General features: G+C 44.0%; 1 protein-coding gene across 1 annotated transcript in view; it reads left to right on the forward strand.

Moving 5' to 3' along the window:
• The window catches only part of GRIN2A (glutamate ionotropic receptor NMDA type subunit 2A), a 422,776-nt gene that overhangs the window by 310,702 nt on the left and 88,775 nt on the right, over nucleotides 1–23,299 (forward strand). Inside the window, exon 5 of the mRNA XM_033914282.1 lies at nucleotides 6,779–6,893. Coding sequence (XP_033770173.1) covers nucleotides 6,779–6,893 — 115 coding nt within the window. The remainder of the gene's footprint in view (nucleotides 1–6,778; nucleotides 6,894–23,299) is intronic.

The following is a 23,299-nucleotide window of genomic DNA, read 5'->3' on the forward strand; positions in this document are numbered from 1 at the left end:
CTGGTTCCGGCTCTCGAGGACTGAAATTGCCTACCCCTGGGATAGCCCATGGCAATATAGCTAAGCGAACTGATTAGTGAAGCGCAGGCCTACTCTCTGCCCCCAAACATGTCCCCAGCACTAAAAAATTTAAAAAAAGTATTTTTTAGTGTATGGGAGGTGCATGCAGATCTGAAAACTTCTGTGGGATGCCTGAGTGTATCCAGTGGTAGTGCTTTTTAGTCTGCAGTAAGCATGCATTAGTGCTTACCACAGCTTAGCAAAAGGATCCGTCTGCTTAATTGAATGCCCACTTGTAAAGCACGTGCCATCACATGCATATGTGAACACATACGTCTGGATTTCCGCAAATGCACCCTGTGCAACATTCCCCCACGTGCCCCCTCACTAACCATTTGCTTGACATCAGCAAGGGAAACAAATGGACGGGACGCAATTTCTAATCTAATCTTCTATTTGTGCTCCGCACATTCCTATGCAGGCTCTAGGCGACTTAGAGAGAAGTAGGTGGAAAAGAGCAGAGACAGGGAGGAGGGGGAGGGAGGAGAAGGGAGAGATATTCAGGCATGAAGGGAGAAAGGCTTGCCTTGCGTCCTGTGCAACTGTACTGGCCACACATAACTAGCTACAGTCACACATAAATACACACCTAAAAAGCTGATTTACTGTCAAATGCAGGCATTCTTGTCACATACATGTCTAGACAGACCTTTAATATGCATTTAACATGTTATCACATCTGTAGCTGGCTGAAGACCTGATTTATAACTGCATATTGTAGATAGAAGGAAAAATATTTCAAATTTTAAATACTAAAAAAAAGATGGCTGCTGCTTCCCTCCCTCCCCCCCAATATTGACAGAAATACTTTTATTAAAACAGATATTTACCATAGAATGAAATGTTCAGCCAATAGAAAGGACTGATGCAAATAGCAGATTACTACATCCAGCTATCAGGCCATTAGTAATGTTACAGCAATGACCCCTGAGAATGCTAATCTGCAAATTGGGTTTCTCAAGAGCTCTTACAGCAGCTTCAGTAAAGCAGGTTTCTTTTTAATGTGCCCAGTTTATCACTAGACGAGTTCCTTCCCTTTTGCCAGCTTCTCCTACTGCAGAGTTGATAGCATTAAAATTATTCTTATCTCTCAGTTCATCACCAGCTGTCCAGGATGTGAGCAAGCCTTTAACTCCCAAGAGACAGAACTTAATAGGATGGGTGAGAGTGTTAAAAACATTACATCGAACAAGGAAGATCATCCCAGGAGAAATTCAGCTCCACCAGAAATCTGACAGGAATCCTTGGGCAGAATTATTTTGTCTGTGTTCAGCTATAGCTGTCAAGTACTGTTCACTGTCCTGTAATAACGTTAGCCAGAGTAGTGCATTTAAGCCAGCACGGTGATTAAATCTGCCAGACTCTTAACAGATCAGTTCAATTCATATACTTATAGAGAGTAATTTTGTATATTTTCAGTACTAAGGAGGGATATTATCAACTGGGCTATTGTTACGACGGGTTTACTGTTAACTCCAGTAGGGCATTGCAGGTTGTACAAAATGCAGCAGCAAGATTGGCAAAATATGATCACATTACGCCATATCTTCAACAACTTCATTGGCTACCAGTCGCCTTGAGAATACAATTTAAAGCAGTAATAATTTGCCATCAATTTTTGTATGGTAACATACCAAAATTGTTTAAAAATAATATGCTTAGCTATATACCAAAACAGTTCACTCCAACTTAGATAGTATAGTAGCGTTAGATAATATATCAATGTTTTATAAATTCTTTCTTAGTCCAGTTTCTTTACAACAGTACATCTTAGGAATTCAGATATCCACCCTTATCGATAGATACAGGTGGTGGGATTCTTCATGATTCCAAGTACTATTCCCCAACTATTTACTTATTTCAATTATTTTATATAAATATAATAAATAATAGACTTAGCTTATTCAAAGGGGAAGGGGAATGGACTTTGAATAAGCTAAGTCTATTATTTATTATCTATATATATAAAATCGGATGTATGTATGTATGTGCCGCGATCACGCAAAAACGGCTTGCCCAATTTGAACGAAACTTGGTATGCCGATCCCTCACTACCTGGGGTGATATGTTCTGGGGGTCTCACGGCCCACCTGCACATGTGGGCGGAGCTACAAACAGAAAATCAGATTTCATCCATTCATGTCAATGGAAAAAATGTAAAAACTGCCTCCGCAAAACCGGCTTGCCCGATTTGAACGAAACTTGGTATGCGGATCCCTCACTACCCGGGATGATATGATCTGGGGGTCTCGTGGCCCAACTGCACATGTGGGCGGAGCTACAAACAGAATTTCAGATTTCACCCATTCAAGTCAATGGGAAAAATGTAAAAAGCTGTGGGACCGATTTGAACTAAACTTGGTATGCTGATCCCTCACTACCTGGGGTGATATGTTCTGGGGGTCTTGCGGTCCACCTGCACACGTTGGCCGAGCTACAAGCAGAAAATCGGATTTCACCCATTCATGTCAATGGAAAAAATGTAAAAAGATGCCATTCTCACAGTAATTCAAAAACGGCTTGACCGATTTGAACGAAACTTGGTATGCAGATCCCTCACTACCTGGGGTGATATGTTCTTGGGGTCTCGCGGCCCACCTGCACACGTGGGCGGAGCTACAAACAGAAAATCAGGTTTCACCCATTCAAGTCAATGGAAAAGATGTAAAAAGCTGTGGGACCTATTTGAACGAAAATTGGTATGCAGATCCCTCAATACCGGGGGTGATATGTTCTGGGGGTTTCGCGGCCCACCTGAACACATGGGCGGAGCTACAAACAGAAAATCACATTTCACCCATTCATGTCAATGGAAAAAATGTAAAAAGATGCCATTCTCACAGTAATTCAAAAACGGCTTGACCGATTTGAACGAAACTTGGTATGCAGATCCCTCACTACCTGGGGTGATATGTTCTTGGGGTCTCGCGGCCCACCTGCACACGTGGGCGGAGCTACAAACAGAAAATCAGGTTTCACCCATTCAAGTCAATGGAAAAAATGTAAAAAGCTGTGGGACCTATTTGAACGAAAATTGGTATGCAGATCCCTCAATACCGGGGGTGATATGTTCTGGGGGTCTCGCGGCCCACCTGCACACGTGGGAAGGGTGGGTTCACCCAATAATGTATATGTTCTTGCTCCTGGAGGTGAAACTAAAAATGTTGTTTATAATCAAGTTTTGTGTTAGTTGTATTGTATTCATTTTGTCAAATATTTCACATTATAATTTGAATATTGTACTTTTTATAAAGTAAAAAAATATTTTCATTCACCACTATAAAGTATCTTTATTTGAATACATTTACAGTGTTATTGCTATAATTAAATACCCGTGCAACGCCGGGCCATCATCTAGTATTTATATAAAATAATTGAAATAAGTAAATAGTTGGGAAATAGTACTTGGAATCATGAAGAATCCCACTACCTGTATCTATCGATAAGGGTGGATATCTGAATTCCTAAGATGTACTGTTGTAAAGAAACTGGATTAAGAAAGAATTTATAAAACATTGATTATATTATCTAGCTATATACCAAACAGATCACTACGTTCTGAGAATTTAGCTCTGCTGAAGATGAATGTTAACCCAAGGCTTGTTGAGATTAGCAAAATGACTTTGTGCTGTGCAGGAGTTAAAATATGGAACTCCCTTGTAGACCACATACAAAACTGTAGTGAAAGGGGCATGTTTAGAGATTACTCAAGACGCAATTATTTGTAGAGGCCTTTTTTAGCCAATAATTTTCCTCTCTGCACAGTTGATGAATTATGTAAACCGTTTAGTTTTAAACGATATAGAAATTCTTTAAATAAATAAATAAATATTAATAACTAGGGGCTCCTTTTACAAAGGTGCGTTAGGGCCTTAACGCGCGGAATAGAAACATAGAAACATAGAAAAAGACGGCAGAAAAGGGCTATAGCCCACCAAGTCTGCCCATTCCAAATACCCGCCCCCCTGGTTTCACTCCCTTAGGGATCCCATGTGATTATCCCATTTTCTCTTAAAATCTGACACGCTGTTGGCCTCAATCACCTGCAGTGGGAGTCTGTTCCAATGATCCACCACTCTTTCGGTGAAGAAGTATTTTCTGGAGTCGCCATGGAACTTCCCTTCCCTGATTTTCAACGGATGCCCCCTGGTGGTTGAGGGGCCCATGAGGTAGAAGATATCTTCTTCCGACTTGATACGGCCCGTGATGTACTTAAACGTTTCAATCATATCTCCCCTCTCTCTTCGTTCCTCAAGTGAGTACAGCCTCAGTTTATTCAGTCTTTCTTCATATGTGAGATCCTTTAGCCCCAAGACCATCCTAGTGGCCATGCGTTGAACCGACTCGATTCTCAGCACATCCTTCCGGTAGTGTGGTCTCCAGAATTGAACACAATATTCCAAGTGAGGCCTCACCATGGACCTGTATAGCGGCATCATGACTTCAGGTTTCCTGCTGACAAAACCTCTACGGATACAACCCATCATTTGCCTTGTCCTGGAGGAAGCTTTCTCCACTTGCTTGGCAAGCCTTCATGTCATCACTAATGATCACCCCTAGATCACGTTCCATCGTGGTCCTGGCCAAGGTCTCACCATTTAGTACGTAAGTTCTGTGCGGGTTTTTCTTACCCAGGTGCATTACCTTACACTTTTTAGCATTGAAGCCTAGTTGCCATGTTGCTGACCACTGTTCCAACAGCAGTAGATCCTGCGTCATATTATCAGGCAAACTGCTTTTACCTACTATGTTGCAAAGTTTGGCGGCATCGGCGAACAGTGATACCTTTCCTCTAAGTCCTTGGGTCATATCTCTTATGAATAAGTTGAATAGAATCGGGCCCAAAACCGAGCCCTGCGGCACTCCACTGATCACGCTTGACTTTTGGATGGGGTACCGTTTACCACCACCCTCTGAAGTCTACCACTCAGCCAATCCTCAACCCATGTAGTTAGAGTGTCCCTTAATCCTATCGATTTCAACTTGTTCAATAGCCTTCGGTGTGGGACGCTATCAAAAGCTTTACTGAAGTCTAAATATACCACATCCAGTGCCTCCCCGGCGTCTAGTTGTCTAGTAACCCAGTCAAAAAAACTAATCAGGTTCGATTGGCAGGATCTGCCCTGGGTGAATCCGTGCTGGTGGGGGTCACGTAGGTTTTCCTCATCTAGGATTATGTCAAGAATTCGTTTGATCAGTGTTTCCATGAGCTTGCACACTATAGACGTGAGACTCACTGGTCTGTAGTTTGCCGTCTCTGTCCTGCAGCCCTTTTTGTGGAGTGGGATAACGTTGGTGGTTTTCCAGTCCAAGGGGACTCTTCCTGTGCGTAGGGAAAGATTAAAAAGAACAGATAATGGTTCTGCCAGGACTTCTCTCAATTCCCAGAGCACTCTGGGATGTAGGTTGTCCGGTCCCATGGCTTTATTTACTTTGAGTCTTGATAGTTCGTAGTAGAAGCTACTGGGCGTAAACTCAAAGTCTTGAAACGGGTCTTTCTGGCTGTCTCCCATCTGAAGCTGTGGACCAGCTCCCGGCGCTTCACAGGTGAAGACCGAGCAGAAGTATTTGTTTAGTAATTCTGCCTTGGCAGAATCTGATTCTTCAAGGCTACCGTCCGATTTCTTCAGGCGTTCTATCCCATCTTTGTTTCTAAAATGCCACGCGCGCTAGCCGCTACCGCCTCCTCTTGAGAAGGCGGTAGTTTTTCATCTAGCGCACTATAGCGCGTGCTAATCTGGTGCATGCACTAAAAATGCTAGCGCACCTTTGTAAAAGGAGCCCTAGGTCTCATTGCAAAGAATGGGACTTGCACTACAATAGCACAAGCTAGTGGTAACATAACATGTCTTAACAATAGCACAGGTTGATAGCTATGCCCTAAGAGATCATGTTTCTGTATAGGGGCTAGGGGTGCCATTTTGAGAGGCAGAACTGGCATGGGTACCGTGAGCTGCCACAAGAGGTCATGGCAGCCATTTTGAAGAGCCACTGCAAGGGACAGGAATGAAGGGGCTATGCTCATGCTCCCAATGCCCCCCCCCCCCCCGCACACACACACTGGACACCCAGGTATGTAGACAAGTCTAGGGGGGCCTACCTAGACAGTAGAGGGTGAGGTCTGGGGGGGGGTCAAGAGGATTTTTAAAAATTTTATTTAAAAATCCCCAAAAAAACCTTATGTGGGCCACCAGCCTGATATTCAGCTGGGGCCTTATAACTCTTATGCAACCCTGGCTGAACATCAGCTGAGCATGCATAAGTTCTTGGGGGTGGGGGAGGGGAGACAGCTACCTACATTGATGCACTGATATTCAGTGTCGTTGCTTAGACATGGCCTGGCATTGAATATCAGGGCATAAGTTAGCTAGCAACGATCAGTTACTGACCACTGCCAGCTGCATATCGAGGGGGGGGGGGGATTGAAACTGGAGCCTTTCTTATAATCCGCAGTGCATAGATACAGTTTTACAAATAATACTGTATAATGGAAGTGAACTCAATAAAAGTTATTGTAGTAAAACAGAAATACTTTACCTTATAAATAAAGGAAAAACCCCAAACTTTTAACTTCTCTGTCTGGCTATAGATCCTATCGGAATGAGCAGTCATGAGATTTCTTGAATATATTTTATCAATGCAAGTCTGACGATTAAATTAACTTACACATTAGCTGTTGGATGGCTCATTAATTCTTTACTGAACATTTTTCTTGTAGATTTATGATGAATGTAACTTGGGATGGCAAGGATTTGTCCTTCACAGAAGATGGGTACCAGGCAAACCCTAAACTGGTTGTGATAGTACTGAACACGGAGCGGGAGTGGGAGAAGGTAAGTGTTTTTTTGGGTTGTGTTGTCAAAAAGAGCTCCATCTCTGACTCGCATTCTTTGGTAATTAGTAAAACAGCTCATGGTGCAAATGGTTGAGTTTGCTAAAGGCAAACATCTGACTCAACTTGGACTTGATTTCAATTGCTTTATTTGTCAGCTCGTGGCAACTCAGGAATAATTGAACATTTGATGTTGGGATTCACAAACTTCAAATGACATTTTCTCTAAGCTAGGACATCCCAGCCACTGTACAACAACAATGTATTGTTTCTATAGCGTTACCAGGAGCACGTAGCGCTGTACATTGCACATACAAGAGATGGTCCCTGCTCTGAAGAACTTACAATCTAATTATGACAGACACAGAGGAGGATAAAAGATAGTAGGGGACTATTAAGGGAATGACAGGCAGATGTGTTGGTTGAGTCAGTGCTTAAATGCAGTTTCAGATGTGTAGATTTTTAATCTGGCTTTGAATACTGCCAGAGACGTAGCAAGCCAGGCAGCTTGTTCCAAGCATGCGGCGCAGAAAGGTAGAAGGGACGGGGACGAAAGTTGGCAGTAGAGGAGAAGGGTACAGAGAGGAGGGACTTTTCTGATGAGCGGAGTTCCCGGAGGGGAGTATAGAGGGGTAACAACCTACTCGACCCCGCTAACACCAATACCATCTGCCCCGGACTCAGAATCCCCACACTGATACGCACCAGAAACTCCCCTCCCAAGAAAAACCCCCGAAAAGTCAACCAAGATTCTCTGAAGCCCCTACCCCCTGCCAATCTTCCCAACACTGTCCCGGACTCTCTCACCCCAGTCCCGACACTTTACTGCAATGCCAGATCCGCGTGCAATAAGACCCAAATCCTGAAAGACCTTCTAGATGAGCTCAACCCTGGTTTCCTGTGCATCACAGAATCATGGATCGCCAAAGACGATCAATTCACACAAAACGAACTCCTCCCCCATGGTTACCAAGGCCTCTTCTCCCCCAGACCCAATCGAAAAGGTGGTGGTCTTGCACTCCTCTCCAAATCTTTCTTCGACGTCCAGCTCCTTGAGACGGGCACCCATACCTCCCTAGAATATCTGCTTGCCTCAGTTAATGACGAACTCCGCGCCCACCCATTGGGCATCCTGTTATTATACCGACCACCCATCCCTTGGACCAAATCTTCTAATCTCGTCTATGAGACTATAACAACTGCCTTCCTTAAATTCCAAAGACTTCTAATCGTTGGTGATATCAATCTCCACCTCGACAACACCAATAACAATGATACATCCGAATTCAACAACTTCCTTACCTCTCTAGGCTTTCCCTCACCCACCCCATCCCCAACCCACGAAAAAGGGCATATTCTAGACTTTACCACTTTCATTGATCTTACCGCTTTCAAAACCTCAACCGACGACACTCGCTGGGAACAAGTCCCTTAGTCTGACCACTTCTTAGGGACTACCTGCCTCCCCATCTTCATGTCACATCTTCACTCCCCACCCCACTCCTCTCATTCCATAACCTTCCGCAAAAAAACCTCGAGCAATCTATTCTGGTCCAAATTCCTCAACAAACTCTCCTCAAACCCTAGACCTACAGACCCCGAATCACACTGGCACAACTGGACCGCCCTCTCCGAGTCCACCTACCACTCCCTTGCCCCATTAACCACCAAAACCATCTCCTACCCCCGAAAGGCCCCCTGGTACCTACCTCTCCACAGAGAATTGAAACAGAAATGTCGCGCTCTGGAGCGCAAATGGAAAAAATCTAAATCCCCCTCTGATAGACAGACCTGGAGAGCTAATATTAAATTTTACAATTCAACATTAATAAAAGCCAGGAAAAACTTCTTCGGAGATAAGATTTCTAGATCCAACAACCAGACCAGTGCGCTGTTCAACATCTGGCGCTCACTAACTACAAAATAAAATGACCTATCTTTGCTCCCACCATCTCTATCAGCCGATGCCCTTGCAAATTTCTTTAATAAAAAGGTTACCACCCTAAGATGCTCCTTCCCCCCCACAGTCTCCTATAATTCCTTGACCTCTATTGATCTCAACCCTACCTCACTTGTATCCACTCCCATTCCTGCCGACAGATCCTGGACCTTCTTCGAGCTTGTCTCCGAACCGCCTCTGCCTCAAACTAAAAACTTGTAACTGCTCTTTGGACCCTTTCCCCTCCTACTTATTCGAGAATATCCCTACACAGGCCATCGCTTCCCTCACTGAACTTATTAACTCTGCCCTAACATCGGGCCTTTTCTCCCCCGACATGGGACACATTTCATTGTCCCCTATACTGAAAAAGGCCGACCTTGATCCCTCCATTCCATCAAATTACCATCCTATAGCAAATATCCCTCTCCTAACCAAGCTATTAGAATCCATCATATCCACCCAACTCTCTTCCTACCTAGAAAGATTCTCTATCCTCCTACCCCACCAATTCGGCTTCAGACCCAACTTCAGCACCGAATCCCTCTTGGCCTCACTAATCTCTAAGGTGCAAAAACTCCATTCGCGCAACAAATCTGCTGTTCTTCTTCAATTCGACCTCTCCGCAGCCTTCGATGTCGTTCACCACGACATCCTAATCTTCCAACTCTCCGAAATAGGCATAAGCTCCACTGTCCTAGATTGGTTCTCGAAATTCCTACGCTTCCGCTCCTACACCGTTAACACAAACGGTACCTCATCCCCCCCCTGGAAGCCGAAATGTGGAGTCCCGCAAGGCTCACCCCTCTCCCCTATCCTTTTCAACATCTACATGTCCTCTCTGAAACTCCTTCATCTATCCCCCCTAGAAACTCTCTACTCCTACGCTGACGACATCCTCATCCTCCTCGAGACCGACTCGAACCTCTCTAACCTCACTGAAAACATATCCTCATGTATTACGAACCTCCAATCCTGGGCCCAATCTGTACAAATGAAACTTAATGAGTCCAAAACAAAACTACTTTGGCTTGGCCCTATTTCAGACCATTTACCCTCCTCCATCCCACTACCTTCCGGCCCCACTCTCCAGCTTGAGTTTTCAAGCAAAGTCCTAGGCTTCATCTTAGACTCCTCCCTCTCCTTCAGTGATCACCTCAACTCCCTGGTAAAAAAATGCTTCTTTAGCCTCCATATGTTGAGGAAAGTAAGATCCTGCTTTCACAATTCTCATTTCGCCATCCTCGTTCAATCCACCATCCTCTCCAGACTGGACTACTGCAACTCCATCTATATAAGCCTAACTAAGAAAAACCTCCACAGACTTCAGCTAATTCAGAACGCCGCAGCCAAGCTTATTTTCGCAAAAGGCAAGTTTGATCACGTCTCCCCTCTCCTCTCCAAGCTTCACTGGCTCCCAGTATACTCCAGAGTCCTCTATAAATGTGCCTGCTTAGCCTTCAAGATTCTACATGGCATCCTTCCCCCCGTTATCCCACTCATTTGGAATTCCTCTAACCCACTCTCCTCTAGATCCTCCCAAAAACTGAAACTATTTTTCCCATCTACAAAAGGTATATCCCGCGCAGGAAAACTCGGAACATCCCTCCCCTTTAGAGCCACAGAACTCTGGAACAACCTCTCATCCCCGCTCAGAAATGTTAGCTCCTTCCAATCCTTCCGTAAACACCTGAAAACTTGGCTCTTTTCAAAAATCTAATCACCCCCCGTTCTCTAGTACCCTGTTCCCTCCCTATCTTCTCAGTCCCTCTCCTATATCCATCTTTGTAGTTCCTTTCCTCTCAACCTCTGTAAACCGTGCCGAGCTCTGCGCTTGCGGAGATGATGCGGTATACAAACCTAAGGTTTAGTTTAGTTTAGTTTAGTTTAACAAGAGAGGAAAGATTCATGCGGAGATGGACTGGGAGCCAGTGAAGCGACCTGAGGAGAGAAGTAATGTGGGTATAACGACCCTGGGGGAATACAAAGCTTGCAGCAGCATTATCATAGGCATAAAAAAACTTCCCATTGATAACAAACGCCGCTCAGATGCACACAAAGGGACTTATCTTGAAACTGGAACTTCTCTCCAACATCTGTCGTAACTCCGATGGGTCTCTTTCACAGTTGCTGTCCTTTTCTTTCCCAAAAAGGAAGTTTCACCAATACTCTTGGCTGCTTCAGGGGATAATATCCAACATATCTCGCCGTGCACGAAACCACTTCAAATGGTGACAATTTTATGCCTATGATAATACTGAAAGCAGCCCAAAGAGATTGATTGAGAAGTGCTGTTATGTGAGTTTGAGACTTTTTTCTTCCCCTTAATGTTTGATATAACAGGGTTTTACATGGAATGCCTTTCGGTGACTACGATATAACAATATACTTTTTGAGTATTCTATAAAGCACATGATAAAATAGTGGGAACACCCATGGCCCACCCATGGGAACACACCCTTTATAGTTACCTGTGAGAACACTTAGGCACCCAGTTATATAAAATAGTGCCTAAGGCCTAGATTCACTAAACTCACCAGTCTGGATTGTTCTTGGGCGATTCGTGGCCGAGTTCTGCCAGGCGACTGATTCACTAAGGAGTCCTCATGCAAATTATCTGCCCCACGGATTGCTGCAGAGCGATAGCAACGCACCCGCAGACCATCCTGGTTGGCTGTAGATGTGATCCGCGCACGCGCATGCTCTCCGCACAAGCGAAGTCTAAACAAAGGGGGAGGGGTGGCATAGGTACTTACAGCAGTTCCTGAAAGGAATCATTTAAATATACAGACAGAATGCAACCAGACTACAGAACAGTACACGCTTTAAACCCGCGGGTTAAAACCACAGGCTCGCGTTGTGCTTTTTGCACAATATATATAAAGGGGGGAGTATGTATATGTACAGTTTTTTTTATTTTTATATGTTGATGGTTGTTATCAGGGTGGCAGAGAGCAGGGAGATTTCAGGGCGGCAGAGAGCAGGAGAGTCGGCAAGGTCAGTAGCGACTGGTCCTCAGCAGTCGCTTCATTTAGGATCGACAAACCCAATCGGTGTTCCTTCTTCTGTTTAGTGAATCGATGGCTTCCTACTTATGCATGGCATTTCCTCTCATTTGCATGTGCGGATCGGATCGGAGATTGATCGCACAGCTGTTTAGTGAATCGGGTCGGGAAACGATCGCAAAACCATCGGTACACTATCGGTAAGTTTTGTGAATCTAGCCTTATGTGAACTTACACATGTACCCATCCCTAGTTGTATTTCACAATAATGAAATATTTTTTTCATTCATTAAGTCTTTCTCTTTTTCTAATTACATTGGTTGGCTTTCACACTAAATATATTTGTTTTGGTATTTCACAGTTAAACATTTCAAAATGTATAAGTGCTTGGCCATTCTGAATGCTCTTATCCAAAATTCAAAGGTGCTCTAAAAACATATTTATTCACTTTGGCATTCCCAGGGTCCTGGTAATTTTAGGCTTCTCAGTAGGAGGCTGTACTTTTTCTCTGTCCCCTCTACCCCTCTCTCATCTTTTCCTGCTTCTCTTTCCTAATCTATGAATTATGTAGTTCTTTTCTGACTTACAGTGTTGAATTGTAAACTACTTTGATTGTTGTATAGCATATCCAGTGAGATTGACTAATGTGTAGAATATCATATAGTAATATCCTCGATATTTTTTTTTTTTTTTGGGGGGGTGAAAGTTTTTTTCTGCCTGTGATGTTGGGTTGGTAGAGGGTGATTTCACCTCACCAATAATCTGAGGCTTTTTTTTTGGCCTGTAAGTGGTACTTAAGTGCCGCCTAGCTAGCTTTTGTTTTTCAATTACATTACATTGATGTCTTCTATCCCGCCAATACCTTTCAGTTCTAGGCGGTTTACAACATGAAATTAGCCTGGGCATTCCCAGGGAGATTACAAGGTTGATTGCTATAGTATGTGTCAGGATTTGGGAATGGTTAGATCATTTGACAAATTTCTTGAATAGTATGGTTTTCAGTTCTTTCCTGAATGTTTTGTAGTTGGGCGTCGTGGTCAGCAGATTTGAGAGGTGGTAGTCTATTTTTGCTGCTCTGGTGGCTAGTAGACCATCATATTTTTTTTGCTTTGGGGTGTTTTGTTATTTTGCAATTGAATAGCTTCACCCCCCATTCCTCTCAGTTTTGTAGGTTTTGTCTGGTATATCAAATGCCAAATAAATAATAATAATAGCTTTATTTATGTCCCATCATACCTTTTCAGTTCAAGACGGTGTACAAGAGACAGCAAGGTTACATCAGTTAGGGGTAGATGACAGTTGAGTAAACAGGTCGGTATGCGGTAGGGGGAGGGAGCGTGTAAGATGGGGTGAGGGGTGAGCAAAATTGAAGGTTAGATAAATTTGGCGAATAGGTGGGTTTTAGTGGGTTTTTAAGTTACAGGGCACAAGGGAGGAGGGAACACTAAATTGCATCCTACCATTGCTTCTCCTGCTTCATCACAATGCAGTGGATAGGGCAGGAGCGCTAGGAGGTGTGTCACACAGTTCCACCCCCTAGTTATAGGGACCCTGATATAGGGATACCTTACCGCTTGTTGGAGGGACACACAGCTTTCTTTTACTTGTATCTGTTATTTTTAGTCAATATCAGATCATTGCATTTGTTCTGAATTGAGAGAAAAATGAATGCATTCAATGAGGGACAATTTGGCTCATCTGCTGATTTCATTAGCCAGTCAAATGAAGATAATTTGCATGGTGGGTAACAGTTGTATTTGCTTTTCTCCTTTGTATGGAAAAGGAAAATGCCACAATAACAAAAGGCATTGTGCATTCAAGCATTTGGATTTTCTTGCTCACTTCCTTTTTATCAACCTTAAATAGAATTCTCATGTATCACTGGAAAGTATTTTTTAAAAGCATGTGCAATTAATTCTCGATTGTCTGAGTGATCAGGGCTTACACGTATGGACAGGATTAATAGTTTCTTACTAGGAGCTTTTGTTTATATTTATTTAAAACAGTGTAGAGATTCCAGAATTTTACTTTATTTTTAAAAAAATTCCCTTCATTAGTATACAGTACACTAGAATAGATGATGTGTACATCATGCAAGTGTCTGTCAATGTTGTGAGCATCTGTGTGCATAATGATAGAACTACCCAGACAGGCATCATTCTTTGACATGATTGATCCTTGAAAACTAATGGTAAATAATTTTAGTTTTATTTTAGTAGTTATCCTAACTTGAGCAACAAAGCAATCAAGGCTTTGTTACTGTTTGGATCTTCTTATCATTGCAAACTTGGATTTTCAGCTCTGACAGAAATTATATTTCAAAAAAAAGAGAACGACTGCAGATGATAGATGTTGAAATGTGTGCTTGCTTGTCAACTATCGAGCCGCGTTTTGAGTTCATTTGCACTCAAAAACAAGCACATCCATTGTATTTATTTTTTTAAAATATACTTTATTAACAGTGGTGGAATACAAATAACCATAAGTCAGCTAGGCAAAAAACACAAGAGCATATACAACAAGGTATACAAGAACAGATAATGGATCCTGAATAGGCAATAAGGAGATAGTACACACACCAGGCCACTACCAAAAAGTATAAGAATGGCCCGTACCATTTAGCAAAACATTCCCCACCTTTTTCATTTTCTCCCAGAAGCCCAAAGAAGCAGTCCCACATACTACATTCAAATCCACACGCACACCATCCATACACAGACCAAATGAAACAACTATTATCCCCTCCCCCACACAGTTTGTTGAACTCTGTTCTAGTTCTGGAGCCAGTACCTTAAATACCAGTCCGGTTTGGGATCTCTACTTGGTGTTTTCCTTTCTTCTTTTTAATTGTGATTACTTTTTTTTTTCCTCTGTAACTTTTTGTCTTTACAACCATCGTATTGATTAGCGATTCTATTCTATCTGCTTTCGTTTCACCGTTGTTACAGTTACCCATACATAGTTTAAAGAACTTTAAATATGTGAACTCTCAAATTTAATTATTTTGTTGGTTTTGTGATTTTCTGATTTCAATTATAATGTGCCCGTGAAAAACATATGCTCCATTTAGTGTGCCAGAGCTGAAAAGGTTCGAGAGGCACTGATTTGAAAGCTTGCTATATCACTCTTGCCAGAAACAAATGAAAGTACCGTATTTTACGCTCCATAAGATGCATTTTTAACTCCCCCTAAAAGGGGGTGGAAATAAGGGTGCGTCTTATGGAGTGAATACCCAACCACAAGCCCCCCTGTGTTACCTTATATAGCTCCTCCAGCAGTCCTGCCCTTCCCTCCAGCTCACTCCGAAGCTGCAGCAGTGTCACAGCAGCGCAAAAGGCAGGTGCGAGTTTTTCGCATGCCTGTCTTGTCCCATACCATTACGTGAATGGCTCCCCTGGCATCTGCGCTCCCCTGGAGGAAAGATGGCAGCAACTCATACAAGTTGCCTCCAACTGGCAGGGAGATAGCTATCTGACTCCCACCGCCGCAACTTTCTCTCTGCAGCATCCTACCAGCTATAAAATGGAGCTTCACCCCCTCCCCCCTATGGGGTTGGCGCTTTCTGATTCCCAAGTGCTGTCAATGTGAGAATTTTTCCTGTTAACTGGCAGAAAGCCAGCCAAAGCATCAAGCGACCAGTAGGTTTTATGAATACGGTAGAACGTTGGACAGATTCATGTCTTCAGAGGCGGGATCAAATCACAGGAGGACCAATGAGGCAGCTCTACATTGTTGACCACCAGAACGAACAGGGAAGGGGAGGCGGGCCTATAATGGAATTGTAGGATGGAACAGCTGCAAGCCAATAGGCACGTGGGCTGGAAGCTGTGGTGGGTCATCGCGGATAACTGCTGCTGTTCGGGACAGTGTTGTGTTACTGGACAGCCCGGGGGAAAAGGGGGGTACTCAGTGACAGAAAGCTTTAGGGGAGAGGTTGCCACCAGCACGGAGGCCTGGGAATAGGTAGGGAAATGTGTATGTGATGGTGAAATAGGAGCGAGAGGGTCAGGGAGAAAAACAGGAGCAAAGGAAGGCAGGGAAACAGGAGCAGTTCCCTCAGGGCAGAAAAAGACATAGAACTAGTGGCATTGCCATGGGTTGGCCCAGGCTCACCCAGCAGCAGTAGCAGAACATCTCTGATCTAGCTGGATCAGATCCGCAGGCCTTGCTAGCTAAAAACTCCAAACTCCTCTTCCTCCTGCATATTTTTTAAAGTTCAGATCATCACAAACAGCATGACTGATATACTGTTCGAATCAGCCCCACAGTTTTTCTTATATGCAACTTCCTGTTTCTGCATAGATTATGTCAGAAACAAAGGCTATAGGGCCAGTATGAGCACTGGTTGCTGCCAATGAAGATATGAATCCTAAAAGTTACAAAGTCATGGTGGCAACAGAGGAGTTGAGGAACCAGATGGGAGAGGAAGAGACTAGCTTGCATATGGGGTGGGATTCTTATGCCCACCCACTTGGATTTCTGGCTACCCGAAATTGGGTGTCAGGGAGAGGGTGGAAGAGAGATGGGGTAAGGTGGGGTAAAGAGAGAGAGAGAAATGGGGAGAAGGGGGGCATTCTGCAAGAACTGATGGCAGCCATTCACGCAGTGTTGCAGGACAAGGCAGGCATGTGAAAAGCTTGCGCCTGCCTTTTGCGCCGCTGTGACGCTACTGCAGCTTTGGGAGTGAGCTGGAGGAAAGGGCAGGACTGCCGGAGGAGCTAAATAAGGTAATGGGGGGGGAGTTCGTGGGAGGGTACGGGGGCCCTGCCTGCCTGCCTGCTTACTTGCCTTGGGGTGGGGGGCCCTGCCTGCCACTAGTCCTGCCTGCCCTGTGCCCTATCCCTGCCCCAGCCTACCACTAGACCACCAGAGTGGGGACAGTATACAGAGCCTGGCAGGAAGGGGGGGGGGGACAGGGTGCAGAGCCTGGCAGGGAGAATTTGGTTCAGAATGGTTTTTTTTCTTGTTTTCCTCCTCTAAATCTAGGGTGCGTCTTATGGTCAGGTGCGTCTTATGGAGCGAAAAATATGGTAGTTTACGATGGTCTCAATAAGTAACCAAAAAGGAGGGGGGGTGAATGGAAATAAAGACAAGAAACTACAAAAGATCCAGCTGCACTCATTACCGAAACACCTGCTGCCTTCTCAGGAAATGCTATGGCACAAAAATATGTTTTTAGCTCTTTCTTAAATATTTTGAGTTTTAGCTTGAAGATACTAGAGGGGGTTATTTCAGGGTGCTAGTGCAAGGTGGTATCCAGGTTTGAAATAGCCAATTGTGCAGCCACCTCTTCTTATCTCCATGTGTCTTCCCTTCCAGCATCCCCCACTGGCAGCTTAGGGCCCATCTGGAGGGCCTTCGCACATGCATGGACATTGATGTGATGATATCATGCATGTGCGTGACATCATTGTACCGACATGCACATACTTCCGGATGCCTTGAGCCAGTACGTTTAGTGTGCCGCAGCTTGACAAAGTTTGCGAGACACTGCTTTAGAACTTCAAAGACCTTCTTATTTCAGAAATTTTATGATGCTTGAGATTCTTTTTGTTTAAGATGATAACATTTCATTGTATATTTGCTTGCTAACAACCTTCAGCTCTGTTTTATAGGGTAGAGGTGGTACATAAGAGCAATGATTAGATTATGTCCACATTAGAGAATGACACGGTGACAAAATTCATCACCGTTCCCGTCCCCGCGGATAACCGCGGGAAATAATTCTGTCATTTTCGAGTGTCTATTTCAACCTCGGTCCTTCTACACCAGCATTCTTCAAAGCAAAGCTTGTGGGTCAGTGGTTGTGGCATTCATACTCTGATTCTTATGTGAGCCAAGGATAATGAAGCCATTGTGACATCACTGATGTGATTGGCTCTTAGGCACTGGTGGAATGAATCATTATGACATCACAATATCTGCTCTGGATACCAGAGACTGTCATTCTGTAGTGTCTATTTCAACCTCAGTCCTTCTACACCAGCATTCTTCAAAGCAAAGCTTGTGGGTCAGTGGTTGTGGCCATTCATACTCTGATTCTTCCCTCTCTCCTTAAAGAATGACATGAAGATGGTTTCCCGTGGTTATCCGCGGGGACGGGAACGGTGATGAATTTTGTCACTGTGTCATTCTCTAGTCCACATGATGCAGTTAGCATGAGCTAACTGGAAAAAAAAGTGCTTTCCCGCTCATTCCCCTCTTATGGTATGCTCCCGCCCCCAAATATTTTTTTTAATACGTGCTGATAAGCAAATTACCAGAAAACTCTTTAACACGTTTTGTGGTAAGCCTTTCCCCCCCCCCCCCACATTAAGGGCCCCTTTATCTGGTTAGCTATCTGGAAAGTGGGGTTAATAATACCACTATTCAAATATCACCAACACTGACGACTATCTGAATATTGGTAATGAATATTTGAATTCATTTTAGCCATTGCAGCCAGCATAAAAAAAAAAAAACCAAACAAACATCTGACCACAGTGGCTCAAAATAGACAGGACTAATATATTAGGAATTTGACAGAAATATCATACTTTAAAAAAATATATATTTCCTCTATGGCAACCTTCACTACCCTTCAGTATATTTTAAATTAAGCTCTTCTTTGGTTTCCAAAACTGCACATTTAGTGCAAATCTCGGCAGCAATAAATATTGTGTAAAACTGTCTCATTTCATTTCATGTTAAAGTAGCACTTTGCAGCGTATATCCTCCAGGATCGGCCCTACCATTGAATGACTCTTTTTTTTCGCCCATGGCCTCACGTTTCAGCCTCTAGCGACTCGTGCAAACGAAGCCCAACAGTGAGTCTCCGGCTCGTGGCCCTGCATCTCTCTCCATCCTTCACAGGCCACCCCCTGGTGTCCTCTGCTCTCTTCCCTCTATCTACTTTTCATAGCTCATAGCTCTTACAGGCATGTTGCATCGAAATAAATAGAACTGTCTACGGAAGTCACAGGCTGCCTCGGGCCAGGTGTGCTTGACGCTTTTCGCTGCCAAAATAGCTTCACATCCCTCTCCCCTCTCTGTCTGCATCAATTATCTCTCTTGACCACCTTGGCTGCTGCACATCAGCTCTCACAGCTGTAAATCCACTGCTGCTTTTAACTGCTTCAGGCATGATGAGAAAGGGTGGATATTTATTTATTTAATTCATTTTTATATTCTGTTCACCCCAATGAGCTCATAAGAGGTTAACATAAACCATATTTTTATTTATTTTTTTTTTAATTCAATTTTCTCCCAGGAGACCTGAAAACAGTTTACATAAATTTGTTCAGGTAAATATAGAAACATAGAACATGACGGCAGAAAAGGGCCAGGGCCCATCTAGTCTGCCCACCCTAATGACTCACCCCCTAGCTACCTCCATGAAGAGATCCCACATGCCAATCCCATCTTTTCTTAAAATCTGGCACGCTGCTTGCCTCAATTACCTGTTGTGGAAGATTATTCCAGCGGTCAACCACCCTTTTGGGGAAGAAATATTTTCTGGTGTCGCCATGAAATTTCCCACCCCTGATTTTCAACGGATGCCCTCTTGTTGCCATAGAAACATAGATTGCCATAGGTACTCAAGCATTTTTCCCTATCTGTCCCAGTGGGCTCATAATCTATCTAATGTATCTGCTGGGGCCATGGGGGAATTAAGTGAGTTGCCCAGGGTCACAAGGAGCAGCGTGGGTTTGAACCCACAACCCCAGGGTGCTGAGGTTGTAGATTTAACTACTGCGCCACACTCTCCCCTATGGGCTATAAGTTAACATACATCCTATACATCCATCCTCTACATCTTATACAATCAGCACAGGTTTCATTTTTGGCACGGTAATGATACCATGACATTCCCACAATTTTGAAATGGTATTTACTGCAGTGATCTGCATTCGGCTATATCGGCAGGTTTGAGTGGGTGCGACTATTGCCGTTCCGTCCTGGACATCTTCTACCGGCGGGGAGAAACAGTTTGACAGAGTGTGCCATTACTCACTGTATCCCAACACAATGTGACACAAAGACTGCACTGCGTCAGAGAGCTGAAAAGCACTGGCAGCTTTCCCTTGCAAAACTCAGAACGATTAGCCCCTTTGCTCACACGAGCCTTAGCACACTTTTCACTGCCAGATGCTTAAATATTTCCGTGGCTTTGTTGCAGTTTTGCATTACAGGATGTCATTGCTGTCTGCTTTTCTCCCGATGTGCTTATATAAATGAAAAAAGCTGGATATTAATCACAAATGAGAGTTCAGATATTGTGGTGGGTGGAGATTTGATTTGGCAGGAGGGATCTACTTCTGCTGGAAACCCCTTTACAGTGATTTAGCAGAAGGTAATTGTTTGGCTGGCTACAGTGCACTAATATCCATAAATAGATTAATACAGATCCTGCCCAGGTAGAGACTCTACAGATCCTGCCCAGGTAGAGACTCTTGGAACATTTCCTGCAGGGATACATAGTACCCTAGGAATTGATGGCAGATAAGCACCTGCATGGTCTGGGTTCTATTATTCTATTATTTCTAGCTCTGGGGGAAGAATAAGGCAAATTTGTAAACTGGATTGCAACCAGATATAACAGGGAAAGCTTATATATATATATATATATATATATATATATATATATATATATATATACCGTTCCAGAACCCTGTTCGAGTTCCAAGACAATTTTTCCCATTGAAAATAATAGAAACTGGATTAATCTGTTCCTGGGTCCCACAAACGGAAATTGTAACAATAAATACACTGGATTTTAAGGTATAATATTAACAAATACAGTGGTACCTTGGTGGGGGCTGTACTGCAGGGTGATCATGTCACTGCGGGTTGTGCGGGTGATGATGGTGCACCCCGGCTCTAGGATGCTGGCTGTAAATCAAACCGCCGCTGCCGTCACTGATCCCGGATAGGCACCGTTGGCCCTGCCACTCCTGGATGCTGCCCCTCCCTGGATGCCACTATCCCCATCTGCTGGGACTCTCAGGTGCTTGCCCACTCCTGCCAGACTCACCCCGACTCCCATGCTCCCCCCGAGGCCACCGGCGCTGCTCCCTCCCTTCGCGATCGCCTCCTCCCCCCTACTGACCGGCCCATTCCTTACCCGTGTGCCGCCGGTGTTAGAAAGTACCTGCCGCCGGTTTTCTGCTGGGCTGCTACTGGGCCTTGAGCATCTGCGCATGCTCAAGGCCTTCTGGATCTCACCCTCTCAGAGATTCTCAGTGAGGGTGAGATCCAGAAGGCCTTGAGCATGCGCAGATGCTCAAGGCCCAGCAGCAGCCCAGCAGAAAACCGGAGGCAGGCACTTTCTAACACCGGCGGCTCATGGGTAAGGACAGGGCTGGTCAGTGGGGGAGAGGGGGGGGGAGGCGATCGCGATGGAAGGGAGCAGCACCGGTGGCATCGGGAGGAGAAATACCACGGTTCCCGGGGTCGGTGCAGGGCATTCGGATTCCAAAGCAAAGTTTGGATTCTGGGACAGAATTTGCTTGAATTTTTAGTTCGGATTCCAAGTTGTTCAAGTTCTGGGGTGTTCGGATTCCGAGGTACCACAAGTGGTGGTGCTACTATTCGTGGTAGTGGTGGTTTTTTTGTTTTCTCTTTGTTTTGCAATGTTTGTGAATGTACCACCTCTTTTTCCTATGTACTGTTCCGTAACCTGGGGTAATAGTAGAGCTGTCAATCACCCAGTTCCAGGAGGGAGAACTTTTGGCCAGTTTTGGCTCTGAGCTTACATTTCCAAAGCGATGCGGTGCAGTAACTGACTGCGTCAAAAAGTATGCGTGCCAGGGATTAATTTCTCATGATTGAACACAAAATAATACAGGAATAAGAATGTACATAAACAATCCCGTGTTCTAAAACCACTAAGAAAGTGATATCAGTGTAATATCAGTCTTATGACAATGTTGTAACATATGCTCAGAAACACGGATCCCTCCTAGGGAGTTATCCCTATTGAAGGACTCACCACCCAATCACCGCATATGTGTAGTGCTTGCGATCAAAAATAATAAATGTCTAACAAATAGTGTTGATAAATTTGTTGTCCTCTTTTCAAACAAAATAAAACACAAATCACATATCTCAAAAAGTCTGAAGGGTCCCAACGTGGACCACATTTCGCTCTCTTCTTCAGGGAACCCAGTGAAATCTTGTGTGTTCATATATATTTAACTGTCAATGAGCTGGTTTCAAAAACGCTACCTCTCTGCTTCAAAGCCCTAGGAGGGCTCCGTGTCTCTGAACACACGTTCCAACATTGTCATAAGACTAATATCGCACTTTCCTAGTGGTTTTGGAACACGGGGTGGTAATTGAGTGCACCAGTTTTCAGCCAATCGGAAAAAAACATGTTAATTAACCATTGAGTTTAGCGCCAAACTCTTAGGACGCCTAGTGCCATCTAAGTCAAGGCATCCTCTGATGCCTAACAATGCCTATCTTAAAAGTAGGCGTGGTTAGGGGTGGAGAATACGCATGGTTGACTTAGGCCTAATATGCTGGTGTCTACCTTTAGGACTCCTAGTGACGCCGAAGAACGCCTTGGCACTGCTAGGTGGGATTCTATAAACGGCACCTAGAGGATGATTGACAACTGCGCTGACTGGTGCCTCCACATCATTCTCTTCTTGGTTAGGCTGAGAACTTTTCAGCAGCCCCTCGTACTGAGGTGAAATTTTATGAAGAGACATAGGTGCCTACTTATCTTTATATGAGGGGCCGCTGAAAAGTTCTCAGCCCAACCATTTTTTTGAGGTAAGATCTGCTTTTACCCTATTAGAAGCATGAATTTCTGTGCCTGGTTTCTCTGGGACAGTAATTCTCAACCCAGTTTTTGAGCGGCTTCTATCTACTTTGGTTTTCATGATATACACAATGATATTCATGAAACAGGCTTGTATACACAGCTGCCTTCACTATATACAGATCTCTCTTAAGCACATTATTCTTGGATATCCTGAAACTCGGACTAGCTAGAGGGTACTCGAATATTGGGCTGAGAACCACTGTTCTTAGGAAGAGTAGCTCCATCGAGAGAGGAAAGAATGACAGAGCTGTTCAAAATTGCCTCTTAACTTAGGCTAAATGGAGGAGTAGCCTAATGGTTAGTGTCGTAAGCTGAGATTCTGGGTTCAATTCCCACTGCAACTCCCTATGACCCTGAGCAAATCACTTAACTCTCCTTTGCTCCAAGTCAAAAAAAACTCCAAACCTTAGATTGGCTGTTAGCATTGGTTGAATGATTCACTTGACGGTGCTGCTGAATGATGAACAGACAAATGGTCCCTTTTTCTTTTATAAAGTGGATTTATTGAATTACCTTGAATAAATCTATGTTTTAATAATGACATTAGTACTTATTTTTGGAGGAAGTTGGATTTAGACAGGTGATGGAAAATTGTTTCTAGGTTTCCGAATCTGGAACAAGTGTGTGTTCCAGGACAGTGGTTCCCAACCCTG

Source organism: Geotrypetes seraphini, chromosome 11 (assembly GCF_902459505.1).
Source record: "Geotrypetes seraphini chromosome 11, aGeoSer1.1, whole genome shotgun sequence".
Taxonomy (NCBI): Eukaryota; Metazoa; Chordata; class Amphibia; order Gymnophiona; family Dermophiidae; genus Geotrypetes; species Geotrypetes seraphini.